Source organism: Pimephales promelas, chromosome 17 (genome assembly GCF_988280905.1).
Source record: "Pimephales promelas chromosome 17, fPimPro1.hap1.1, whole genome shotgun sequence".
Lineage (NCBI taxonomy): Eukaryota > Metazoa > Chordata > Actinopteri > Cypriniformes > Leuciscidae > Pimephales > Pimephales promelas.
In genome coordinates, this window is record NC_142785.1 from 27,197,345 (window position 1) to 27,210,597 (window position 13,253).

General features: G+C 36.4%; 2 protein-coding genes across 4 annotated transcripts in view; both read right to left on the bottom strand.

Annotated features, from left to right (window-relative positions):
• rnf213b (ring finger protein 213b) overlaps positions 1-10,845 on the bottom strand; it is a 36,549-nt gene extending 25,704 nt beyond the window's left edge. For 2 of the 3 annotated variants that reach the window (XM_089122300.1, XM_089122298.1), the window contains exons 1-24: positions 10,708-10,845; positions 9,308-10,014; positions 9,037-9,192; positions 8,710-8,870; positions 8,335-8,618; positions 8,014-8,243; positions 7,568-7,786; positions 7,258-7,474; positions 7,102-7,157; positions 6,854-7,016; positions 6,642-6,785; positions 6,441-6,539; positions 6,234-6,362; positions 5,887-6,046; positions 5,563-5,730; positions 5,084-5,233; positions 3,490-4,106; positions 3,208-3,373; positions 2,898-3,121; positions 2,529-2,672; positions 2,200-2,352; positions 828-2,004; positions 374-558; positions 95-244 (exon numbers count right to left, since the gene is read on the bottom strand). In XM_089122300.1, coding sequence (XP_088978426.1) covers positions 95-244; positions 374-558; positions 828-2,004; positions 2,200-2,352; positions 2,529-2,672; positions 2,898-3,121; positions 3,208-3,373; positions 3,490-4,106; positions 5,084-5,233; positions 5,563-5,730; positions 5,887-6,046; positions 6,234-6,362; positions 6,441-6,539; positions 6,642-6,785; positions 6,854-7,016; positions 7,102-7,157; positions 7,258-7,474; positions 7,568-7,786; positions 8,014-8,243; positions 8,335-8,618; positions 8,710-8,870; positions 9,037-9,192; positions 9,308-9,975 — 5,820 coding nt within the window. In that variant the 5' untranslated portion in view covers positions 9,976-10,014; positions 10,708-10,845. The remainder of the gene's footprint in view (positions 1-94; positions 245-373; positions 559-827; positions 2,005-2,199; positions 2,353-2,528; positions 2,673-2,897; positions 3,122-3,207; positions 3,374-3,489; positions 4,107-5,083; positions 5,234-5,562; positions 5,731-5,886; positions 6,047-6,233; positions 6,363-6,440; positions 6,540-6,641; positions 6,786-6,853; positions 7,017-7,101; positions 7,158-7,257; positions 7,475-7,567; positions 7,787-8,013; positions 8,244-8,334; positions 8,619-8,709; positions 8,871-9,036; positions 9,193-9,307; positions 10,015-10,707) is intronic. The other variant, XM_089122299.1, reaches the window with a different exon arrangement.
• Positions 10,846-11,427: 582 nt separating this feature from the next.
• On the bottom strand, positions 11,428-12,651 carry LOC148971527 (uncharacterized). The gene is made up of 4 exons (XM_089122316.1): positions 12,631-12,651; positions 12,379-12,474; positions 12,078-12,207; positions 11,428-11,885 (listed from the first exon to the last, which is right to left on the bottom strand). Exons 2-4 carry the CDS (start codon positions 12,470-12,472, stop codon positions 11,615-11,617), a joined length of 495 nt encoding a protein of 164 aa, XP_088978442.1. The 5' UTR covers positions 12,473-12,474; positions 12,631-12,651; the 3' UTR covers positions 11,428-11,614.
• Between the last annotated feature and the right edge of the window lie 602 nt (positions 12,652-13,253).

Genomic DNA, 13,253 nt, shown 5'->3' on the forward strand with positions numbered 1-13,253 from the left:
TTCAGGTTAGTCCCACAATCAAAAACATATTAATTATGACTCAAGGAGCAAAAAGTTACTAAAACATAAAAAAATTGCAAAGCAAACATTCTACCTCCATTTGGGTTTGACTCTTTTGACCTAGCTGAAGTACTTCAATTGCCACTAAGTGAGCTGCATTTCTCCTCCATATAGTTCCCTTGCTGTCACTAAGACATCCTAGAATTAGCAATTTGAATAGGAATTCCTCCAAGCCATGACGCACCTGTAGATTCAAGAAATCCATTAATAGCAATCCAAAATGTGAAAGGAAAATGTTATTAGTCACCCCAAAATAGTATATAATAGTGCACGCTATGATAGCAAAAATTAAGATATTTTTTGTAAAACATACGGCTGCAGCATCAATGTGCAACAGCAAAGGGTCCTGCTCTCTCAGGGGACCTAGTCTCTCAGACAGAGTTTGGACAAATCCATGCATGTCAACGTAAGGCTCGATGAGTCTGATTGTTTGAAAGGTGGCTGTTGGAACCTCTCTTTTGAACTGCTCAAAAAGACGCTTGACATAGAGAGACTTTCCTGCAATAAGAGTAGGAAGAACTTAGAAAGAAATTATGTCTTAGCATGTCTAGTATTGTCTACAAGAATATTATTACCATATTTAAAGCCAAGATAAAACACAACCCTTTTTATTTCCACAGAATATTTAATGACAATTTTCTATAGCACATATTTGGAGGGAATATCAACCAGAAATTAAAGTAGCTTCAAAAGCAAACTATTACAATTTGATGATGCAAAAAACCCCTTTTTTTCACGTTGACTTGTATAATAAATTCAATGCTCACCAACAGCTGGACGTTCAGATGCAATCATCCAGACAGAGAGTTCCCCTGGATAGACTTTTGAGTTTGTGACCAGCTTAGACGGTATATGGAAGTGATGGCGAATATAATTTTTCAATCTTTCTGCAGATATATTCATACCAGTTTGCACTTTATAGTTGCTGAAGAAGGAAGGAATATATCTATCCTGGTTTACAGGACAGACCATCACTAGACGGTAATGAGGCCCAGCACACCGTTCATGTGTCTCAAAGTATTCCACCAGAGCCACACTCACATCATAGGTCAGTGATCCTGGATTGACTAGAGTGTAAATCTTCTTATGACCGCTTGCAGTACCCTGTAATAGGCATCGTCGGAGGAAGATCTCCACCTCTTCTTTGGTTGTCTCCTCCTGGCACATTAATACCTCATCAGTTGTTGGAAGAGGATGCTCTGGACTCTCCGCATAAAGAGACAAAGTGGTGCTAATCAGTTCCGCATCAGAGCATTGGACAAGGTTCGGCCTTCCCTCTAGTAAAATCGGAGGAATCTTGCGTTTGATGTGCATTTGATTCATGTCAGAGAGATTGGAGAGAAACCGCCCAAGTGTTTCAACGTCCACATGGTGGGTAAGGAATCTGGACATGTTCTCCTTAAATTGCTGCCACAGGTCCTCCAAGCATTCCATTCCAACATGTAGTAAAGGCAGGCCAAATTCACTATTCTGTTCTGATTCCTCTGCCATGTCACATTGTGACATAGATTCAGTCTCAGTTGCTTTTTCATAGGCCTCTCTGATCTCATTTATGGTGCAATCTGGTTTAAGAGGAGTCAAAAGATACCACATATGTTGTGGCACAGGTTTCCTTCTGATAGTGACACTGTTGATCCATTCACAAAGATAGACCACTTGCTCTGAAGTGTAGTGATTCAGTGCATAGTACTGAGAGCGCATCTTAGTCAAGTGGCTACACCAGTCTTTATGGAAGTCCTCCAGGGAGCGACACAGCTTTTCAAGCTCCTCTGTAACCTCACCCTGGTATTTAACTAACTTGCTTAAAAGGGAAAAGCTAACTTGAATGCAGGGTTGATCTTGGTGGTTGCATGTTATCTGTGCTCCCCAGTTGCGGAAGAGCATATTACCCGATGTGCGCAACAGCAAAAGGATATGGCCCATCCTCTGAACTCCTTCAAAAACCTACAGGGTGAAAACAGAGGTAAGTCTCTACAAAACAAATTTACAAACTTTCCACACAAAAAAAAATGATGCAAATAGAAAGATGTAACATTATTGTATCTGCTCTTTATTGGGATTTATGTTTTCAGACATTGTTAGTTTAATATTGCAACATTTTGCAAAATGTTGGTGGACAATGGTGATAATGGACCCCACCTGAGTAAACTTGTTGACTTGATCCCTTCCATGCTCCCCTTTAGATGACATCAACATGAGCTTATTCTGCAGCTCTAAGAGTTCATTAAGATTGTATGTGTTTTCTTGTTCGTTCTTCGTCACTTTTACATGAAAGACATTCTCCAAACCTGCCTACAAACATATCACAACCTAGTTTTACCAAACGGATGCTCACACAATGTTTAGTAGAATATTATAATTGATTTAAGAAATCTTTTTGTGGAAGACGTAAAAGTTTGATTTTATGCCACAGAGCAGTTGTGTTTTAGGCATTTGATTTAACATTTTTTATACTAGTGTCTACTCACTTTCCCATTGAAATCTTCAGGCCAGCCCACATGATACACGCCTCCAGTGTTGATAGCTAAGGCCAGGGACAAAGATGATTGCTCTACAGAGCCATGAGTCTCCCTTAAACCTTTTAGCCAGTCCAACCACCGAGCAGAGTCTATCTACAAGATGGACATGTTTCATGAGAGTGACTTGCCAGTTTTTAATTGCATTAAAAATGAGCATAATTCAGCACATATTTGTTGGAAGAATAGAGGCGTACCGAACAATGTATAATAATTATTATAGTAGAGAACAAAATAAAAAGGTGTGCATACTCATTCAGCAGACACTTTTATCAAGCAATCTAATCTTATATTTATGAATTATGAGTTTACAGAACTAACCAGTTTATCCAGGAGTTTCTCATCTTTGTCTAGGGTGTCCCATACTTGCTTAGCATGCTTCATAAACTCTTCAAATCCTGCATTTTTGATTTGTGATAGCGAGTAAAGCAAAGGGCCATAGCCCATCACAACAGTTTCAAAACTGGCCAGCCTATCAATGTCTGCATCATTCTCTCCAGCAGAAATTGTGGCCAGTTCCATAAAAACTTTCAGATCCCTTAAACCTGGATGAAATAAGAAATTGACAGAAATGCATTGAATATGAAGAATTTTCCCACAGTATATAATAGATAAATCTGGAAAAGCTTACTTGGAATTTGCATTTTGACCCATTTAATCAGAGCATCACTCTCACTCTTCAAGAATGCCTTCAGACAGGCTGTGTGCTGGTGTTTGACATCTGCCAGCTTTTGGCTGGCGCTGATGAGATCATCACTCAGCGAACCCAGAGTTTTTTGTTTGAATGAGTCTTCTCTCTATACATAAAAACATGTATACATACATGTATACAAACATTTTTTTTTTCACAAATCTAGACAAAAACACATACATGCTAAATTGAATGTGATCCCAATAAAGATTGGTCTCTTACCACTTGAGTCAGGCAATATATTTGATTGAAGTCTCCTTGTAATTCCAACCTATCTTTAATCTTCAGTATGACCTCAGCAGATTCCGCAGCATGGTGAAGGCGTCTATATTCCTGAATCTGATTGAGACGATACTCTGGCCAGTTCTCATCCTGAAAATGATGGCTTTTCAGCATAGTGGCCATCAAAGTAAACTCTTTCTTTAGGCGATCTCCTTCACCCTGATCCCCACACCAATGCCAAGCCTGGTCCACCTCTTTAAAACAAGTTTCTCCAGTTGCAATCCGTTTGCCAAGGTTAAGGAAGTCATTAAAACAAGGCCTCCAAATTCTTTCATGGACTTCTGTAAAGTCTAGTGACAAAAGCTGAGGACCAGGCATTAAATATTCTGTTGCCTTTTCTCGCCATAAACATAGAAGAATGTTGCTGGGTTTCACTTCATACATCTCCCGTGCCATTTCTTGGACTTGCAGATTAGAAGTGTAGAATAACACTTGCCTTGTGTTGTTTTTGTTGAGATCGTCTTTAGAGAAATATGTCTGCACTTCAACCAGTTTGTGCAGTGCTTCCTCCTGAAGGTTGGTTTTGACCATGTCTTCAAGTGAAGACGTCTCCGGTACTGATATGGCAGATATGGAAAACAAAATGTCATTATTAAATTCTCCAGAGAGCTTCATAAAAGTCTTGGCAGGGGATTTCAAACTGGGGTCCACCAAAAAATGTGAGATTTTTTTTTTCACACTATTTTTTTAAAGTGTAATTCAATTAGTGTAACACATTTACTGGATTTGATATCTCATTCTGCAATCGAAGGACTGTTCAAAAATCATGAGATAGATCTTTTTTTTTACTTTATTGACAGCTTTTGATTGTAATAGAAAGAAATAACAACAAATTTGTGAAGAGAATATATATATCTATATATATATATATATATATATATAATCTTTTGATTGTACTAGAAAGAAATATCAACAAATTTGTGAACAATTTTGTGAAGAGAATATATATATATATATATATATAAATTAGGGCTGTCAAACGATTAATCGCAATTAATCGCATCCCAAATAAAAGTTTGTGTTTACATAATATATGTGGGTGCACTGTGTATAATTATTTTGTATTTATAAATACACACACATGCATGTATATTTAAGAAAAAAAATATTATTTATTTATAAAATATTTATATTTATGTATAATATAAATTATATATAAATCTATATACAGTATATACATAAAAAGATTTCTTAAATATATACAAGCATGTGTGTGTATTTATATATATATATATATATATATATATATATATATATATATATATATATAATAATACACAGTGCACCCACATATATTAAATGTAAACACAAACATTTATTTTGGATGCGATTATATACAAAGTAAATATTTTCCAGAAAATATTTTTATAATTTTCTTTATTACTAGGTAATGCAACAATATAAATGATAATAATTTTATATTTGGAAACAGCATGCTGACTTTATAATATCACACTTGTTATTTATCAGACCAGAGTATCATGGGTCTTTCATTTTTACCAAAAAAAGTTTGAAAACCACTGTCCTTCCTTACCATCTATGACATCATCAATCTTCCCCAGCATATTTATAAAGTTGGTCATGTACTCCTTCTGTTGCTCAAGGGCTTTCAAGTCATTTTCTCTCTGACTGAGTAGCTCTGACACATCAATTGAGATATTCTCTTCTTTCTTGTTTCTCTTATCTAAAGCCAAAACAAACAAAATAAGTTGGTGTCTAATGAAGCCTCTAAAAGTAATAATTAAGTAATTAAGAAATTAAATGAATAAAGGACTGTTCACACCAAGAACTATAACTATAAAAATAACTATTATGATATCTATATTAGCATCATTTGCAGCTTCAAATGCTCAGGCTCTTTTGAAAAGTCATATCGATTCTAAATGGCTATCAATGGTTTATCATTATTGTTGTGGTGTGGACTTCCCACCCTATTATCCTGGAATTGTAATAATTCATTTTATAGTTACTCTTATAGCTATTGTCCTTGGAATGAACAGCGTTAAGACTTACACTGGCTGAAAAGTCCCTGAAATTGATTCTTATATTTTAAGATAGTCTTAAGGTGGCCCAGGGGTAAACTTCCCTGGCAAAGGGTCTGAATCAGACAACCCAAGAATGACTGACTTTCTGCTATTAAACGACTGGCCTCATCTTCTAACTTCCACTGATTCCAGTTGTCTGTAAAAACGAAACAAGTCACAATGTTAATGAACAACTGCTGCCCCTACTGTATTTATATACAATGCTTCTTAAATTGCGTCCAACTATCTCTGAATAGTCACATTGTTGTTAGACCATGTTAAAACCATTAAAATTGTGAGACAGTCACTGTACCTTGAGACAAAAGGAAGTTGATTGCAGATTGTGGGTCTAGTAGACGACCTTCATGATTCTCCTCAAAGCGAGCTGCTGACTCCACAATAATGGAGGACACGATAGACCATGAAATATTCTTGGAAAAGAGAAAGCGTAAAAGGCCTCCTTCCTTCTTTGCCTGCAAGAAAAGGCCAAAAAGGCAAACATTTTTGGGTTTTTTTACAAAAAGCTACCAGAACAAGATGTACAATAAATTACAAATACACCAATCTACCTAATAATCTGTAAAGAAAAAAGAGAGTGAGTGATACATAAAAACAATACTAAAACAACATAATTCTTTCAGCTTCAAAAGGTGACATTACCTGACACTGGTTCTTAATAGCAGCCTCACACAACTCTCTGAAACAAGACTGAAGGTTTGCATGACTATTCTCAATAGCCTTTGCTGACGTCTCCAAAAAGTACACAGCAATCTTGTCAGTTTCAGAGGTCTGAAATAAAGGAGGATGGCTACATAAACGATCAACAATTCCAATGTATATGCTTCTAAAATAAGGTTTTTATCTTACCTGGGACACTCTCCGTCTCAGGTCTCGGTCTAATAAACCCATCCAGCTTTCAGAGATGCCTGGAATTGAACACTCAATCCCATACAAATCATTCCACAACTACAAAGAAGAATATAAATATAAAATGTATTACTATTTTATAGATCCAGCCACAAGGTCAAGAAATCTGACCTGAAAATTAGTTTGTGCTGATTACTTCACCTGTATTTCACTACGGTAAGTGAATCCTAAGGTCTGCATCAGAGGATTGAGGAGCAGCCCATCTCTCCACTTAGTGAAATCCATTTGCAGGTCATTAAGTTTGGACAAAAGCTGTTTGTGCTGTTGTTTCATTTCCTCTCCACCCTGCAAAATGTAATGAGTTAAAAAGACAGAATACTATGACTGACAAGAAGACCTCAATGATACAGTACCTTTGAAAACGTATCATGAAGAATTTCAGCAACTTTGAGCAGGAGCTGGAAGGAGAGCACTGTGACTTTGTAATGTGAGACGAGTCGAGCAATCTTGCAAGCACTCTTGTGAACACTTATGCACTGCTGAAGGATTAAATCCAATGACTTGAGCTCCATGATTCTATTGATTAAATAAATTTTGCATTAATACCTTACCTGCCCAATATCAAATGTCAATGAAACCCACAAGTAATGAACTTTCATACCTCCCCCTGTCCTCCTCAACCTTCTTCAACAAGAAATTCAGGACCTTTTCAGTTGGCTGGAATAAAAAACAAAAACACAGATTGATATGAAAGTTTGGCACTCTCTGTGCCAAATGCAAAACCTGTAGAGCAAGCTGTGTGCCCTTAAACAAATACCTCCAGATATTTTTCTGTGCGGTTGGGATCAGTGTATTGTTCAGTAGTTTCCTTCATTCTGTACATTAGGCTCTGGATGAGGAGTTCAGGGCCACTTCCAGTCATCTGGGCGAACTCAGGAACATCCTCAAATGCTACGATGGAAAGCCAGCCTTTCAACAAGTAAGGCTTATCTTTGGTCATTGATAAGTGATCTCGGATCATCTGAAGAACCATCCTACAAAATTAAGAACAACATGTAATCTTACACATCAAGTCATTATGAAATTTTGACAATTAAAAATTATCCTCTAAAGGTATTCAGACAAACCTCCTTTTGTCAGGGAGTCCTCTAATTCTCTCCCTAAAATATCGATACTCTATCTTTTCAAGCCCTGCCCAACTCTGTTCGTCCATAGCTGAGCCTGGATCTGACTTTGGCCCTGTGCCCTGTGCATTGAGCTTTCTCAATAAATGTAGGACAGGAAGAAGTAACACCACTTCAGAGATCAACTTCCTTGAACATTGGTTCATCAGTCCAATCACAGTGCTGCAAAAAACAAAGTTATGATGATAATTGTGCTTTAAAGCCATACCCATTCAAAATGCAAGGAATAAATAAGTATTCAGAAGTCTTTACTTTATATGGTGCTTTAGGGAAATGGATATTTTGAAAGTCGCTTTAAATAAACACGTCTGCTAAATGCATAAATGTAAATGTAGATTAAATCTACATATTTGGTAAAACCACAGATTTGTCCAATAAATCTTACTCACAACAAGTCAATTAAAGGTGCGGCTGTTTGCATTTCCCCAAGAGAAGCAGTCCTTTCAGAGACAACATGGCAGAGTTTGCCCCAGTCTTTTAGGCTGAGATCCACACTGCAGCCACAGCACACCTTAAACACTGAAAGGGCCATTTCCAAAGACACGGAGCTCTCTGAAGTTTTCCCTCCAGATTTTCCTTTTAAAATCAAACTCAGTCTTCCAGAAATCAGTCTAGAGACCTAAAACAAAGAGGGCAGATCTAATAGTCCTTCTACTCTTTTAGGAAAGTCTTTTGAAAAGGGAATAAAGTTACAGAAAGCTTGCACCTACATTTATTTGAGAAGGGGAGAAATTCTCTGGAAATTTCACACGTTCTATGACCGACTGAAAACCTTTTTGGCAACTTGTTAGGTGTTCAATGAGTATCTTGTTGTCTTCATTATTAAATGACCCCCATTTCTGAAACACTCTGTCCAGCAGTGCATGAGCGGAGGTCTCCCAGCGTTTGCAAATTTCTTCTTTTTCGTTATGAAACCAGTTTGGTAACCAGTTCTTCACTCTTTCTTTAACAGATCTTGATTTTGAACTTATATAACCTTCATAAAGGTGCAGTTCTTGAAAGGAAATACAATATAGATCAGGCATGACATCACACACAATGTACAAAGACTTACTGAAAAACTTATTTAACACTTATAACAGTACCTGTTTTGTCAGTGGGGATGTAAACATGTCTTAATGCTATTTCCTCAATGGGGTCATGTTGTTTCTGCACTGCATACTTGTAAAATATTGGAACACCCCATGTAAATCTTTCCCAAACTGAAAATGTTGCTTCAATCAAATAGCCTTCCTGTCGTAGGTCCCTATTAAGCAACAAGAAATTACATGACAGTAAAAAACACTTTACAATACAAAGATCACATTTAACTTTTACCTCAGTTATATTTACTTGCACAATTCATATTGTATTTGAAATGTAGGCTACAATATAGTGACTATGTTGTAATTATAAATGAATAAGAAACTTACAAAAAATGTGTAATTTGTAGTTCAACGCATTCATTCGCAAAACGCAGCAAAAGGGTGTCATGCTTTATGTCAAATGCAAATCTTTTGTCCAGAACAGCATAAATGTAGAAAGTGAATATCGGCTGTTCATCTGGAGCCCTCACTGGGGAAGGTTTTCTATGAAAAAATAAAATATTATTTAAATAAATCTTAAGAACAATAAGTCGTTATATACTGTATCTATTTAGGTCAAACATTTAATATAAGTGCATTATATTATAATGTTGCAAACCTTTTTTTACTATCGACCTTATCCGCTGCGGTCTGCATCTTCTCCTCCTTAGACTCTTTGGTCTTTACGGCTGCAGTAGCCGCTGCATATGATAAATGTTTTTCATTTGTGCCTTTATCTTTCTGATGATCTCCAGCTTGTTCTCTGCAACCATCTGATAGGTCAGTCCTTTCTTTTGTCTCTTTAGTAGGTTCCCTTGATTCACTCATTCTCCTTTTCTTCCTCTCTACACTTTCCTCCTTTTCTCCATCACTTTCATTTCCTTTGTTCATCGGCAGCACAGTTTCCAGCTCCATGCTAACATCTTCAGGACTGATGTCTGTTGGTTGTGACACTTCTGTGGTCTCTGTGTTGCCATTGATCTCTGTTTGAGTCTGCTGTGTTGCATGACTGACAGTCTCTGTCTGAGTCTCCTTGTTTTCCAACCTACTTGAGTCTGTTTGAATCTGAGCCTCTCTGTTCAGTGGCCTAGACTCTGTTGCACCTGTGCTGTGCCGCCCATGGCCTCTGGATCTGGATCTGGATCTGCTTGGGTGACTTGTATGCTTCCCTTTTGGTTGATTCTGTGAACTTGTTCTAAATGAAGATGTGCTGCCATCTCTTTTTTGAGCCCCCTTCTTCTGTTCACCTGCATTTCCTTTCGCTCTACCCTTTCCCTTCTTTGGCATTTCTATCTTCTTGTACCTACAGCTTGTGGCTTCCTGGTTCTTGCAAAAGAGGTTCAAAGGTCAAATATCTTCAAAAATAAATATTTTGTAAATGTGTATGTAATATAGACTATATGTCACAAGGAAAATGGTTGCAGAACAAAAAAATTGGTACTGAACATTGATGGATCAACACATTCTGTGGAGAAATCATGTGTGCGTGTGTGTTCAAAAATGGGTTTCAGAATGTAAACTATGATTTTTTTAAAAGCCAAAGTTTCCCACAGAGACTATTGCCTAATCATGGTAACGTTAGTGAGGAGACATCCATGATTTTGCCTGTGGCTAATGGTTTGGCTGCAAAAACCACAGTTTATACACGATTACTTAGCCTACTACACAATGACTTTTTCATAAGGAATCACATAATCGCCCCAGTGACTGTAACGGCAGTCCACTCAAATTCATAACAATGTTTTATGTTTTTTTCCACAGCACATCGTCAACAATAAACTCATAACCATCTCTGTTCACAAATAACAACTTCCTCGTTGCTTCTTTTAGGTTTTGAGGAATGACACTGCCTCATTGTTTCTCGAAAAGGGAAATGCAAAAAAAAAATTAAATACCGTTTGGTAAATTTTAGTTGAAATATTTCAATAAAAACGCACATCTCGAACCACAAACCTCTGTGAGAATCGTTTACAACAAACCGACAGGATAACAACATAATATATCACGGCATATGCCTACCTGAATTGATCATTGGCTTTGTAAAAAGATGATAGATACATGTTTTGGAGAGTCACTCTTCTTGAACAGTTTTCACTCCTGTCAGCAAACCAAACTATTCCAGTTCCGCTCTCTTCGCTTCTTATATTGCATTCGGGACATAACTTTCAGTTTCGTTTCGCCAGCTGGTTTCTGACCGTTCCCTCGTCATTACAACGAACACATGCATTACACTTACGAAAAACAGTAAAATGCTGCACTTCATTTTTTTTCTTACACTTGAAAGGCGATTTATTATGTATTTATTTAAGCAATTTTTCATAGTTATTGAAGCGGGGTAATTTTGTTTTACTTTAAGTTCATAATTAGGCTACTGTAGTAGATAATAAAATAAACATACATGCATCATGAATATTAATTAGATTATGCTGACGTCGATCGGGTGGGCTAGCGGCTACTACTGGAGCGAACCAGAAAAAAAAAAAAAAAACTGGATCGAACCAGAGACAATTTATTTACATTTTTATATATATATAAAGGACTTTGAGCGTGAGCGAACTCACAACTTAATTTTTATGCAGCCAATTCATTACCATATTACACCACCGAGTACTGTGGGAACAAAAAAACTAAATAAAAAAATCATATTTTTAATTTGTTTTATTTATTGTAATAATGTTAAACAATGTATTCACAAGTTAAAAAGAAAAAATTAACAGAACTGAATATATATTGAAAAAAAGAATATAAAATAGCTGCTGCCGTTGTTCATCATTACATCACTGACCCATATTGCCTAAATATTCCAAAAAGCTTACAATTTCTCACCTGAGAAACTTGGTAGAGACATTTAATGGTTTTTATTTTATTTAGTTACATTAATGTACAGTAAAGTTAGTGTCTTGTGTAGAAGATACCTGTATCAGTCCTAAACTTGTGAATTATCAGGTTTCTTAACTCTTCGCACCACCACCCTGCTCCTGCGCCCCTGTCTTGTGCCAGGCTGAGGCTCAGCTGGATTTCCCTCTCCCTCAGGAGGTGGACGCTCCACTCGAGGAGGTGAGTGACTCCTGCCGGATCGGGCTTCATCCACAAACAACTCTATGCCCTCAAACTTTGTGGTCAGCTCTGCAAGTCTCTCTTTCAAAGAGTTAAATTCCTTGTACAGGTCATTTAGAGCTTCGGATAATGGCTGAATCCTGAAAAGACCACATTAAATGGGATAAGTGTGAAAAGAGACATGTTTACACAATACACACTTTAGTTCCATTTCAAAATTAACTAAATGAATATATATACTGTATATCTATATATATATATATATATATATATATATATATATATATATATATATATATATATATATATATATATATAAACCTAGCATTTACCTTCCATAGTCTGGTAGCACTGTATTGTGATCATTCAGAAGGAGGTCTTTGACTTGGGTCATGATGGCATATTTCCAGTTATCCAAGACTAAGGTGAGATTGGCACATCCTCTCAAGTTCACTTTCTCAGCTAACAAATGAAGGGGGATATGTGTGATCATATATATATATATATATATATATATATATATATACACACACACACACACAAAAAATAACTTACATTTTCAGCAATTATATAACATTTCAAAAGCTTTTAAAGGTAAACAGTAGCTTTTATTGTACATATTCAATATTTCACCTTCAGCTCTGTAGTCCCACTCTGATGTCTGTCTTGTGCTTTTCTGAGCAGCTCCCAAGGAGAGCACAAAAAGTAACGGTATGAGACAATTCATTCCTGTGTGAACAAATAAATTCACATAATCACAAACATTTGATGGGGTTAAATAATGTATTTATTATTATTTACATATATAAGTGCTACCAATATGAAAATCAAAATAATATTTTGTGAAATTACCATTTTATTGCTAGGAAGAAGTGCATACTGTACCTGAGGTGGGTCTGGTCTCGTGAGCCAATGAAATAATAATAATAAAATGTAAAATGTGTCTTTCTGGCTTTATATATTCATCCCGACCTAATCCCGCCCACTGGCTAGGGTTGTGTCTAAAAGAACTTATGTTTCCGTTTCAATGTCACACTTTCTTTAAGACAAACAGCTTATAAATCAAGGACCAATCTGCCCTTTTCATGTATTTTCAATATACCAAACCGACTGGATACACAACTAGTATAAAAAAAAAAACTAAAAATAAAATAGGGTCAAATATCTGAGAAAAAATAATGGTCAAGGAATATCATCTAAAATATAACAACCATATAAAATGATTTAATGTTAGATTAACCCATTACAAGTATGACATATAATGTTTCCACCTACATATTTTCACTGGTGTGGATGTGTTCACATCGGCTAAAACCATACTGACAGCGACAACAACATGCCAATCACCTCTTCCTAAGTTCAAAGGTAAAAAAAATAAAACTCAAGGACCTACAACTGTCCCATAAAATTGGTCATCACTTCTGTGGAGGGAAGGTTAGAGAGAGATAAAGAGTTATGTTAAGAGGGCTAGATAGGATCCAGATGTGTCTGGGATTATAGATTGAACT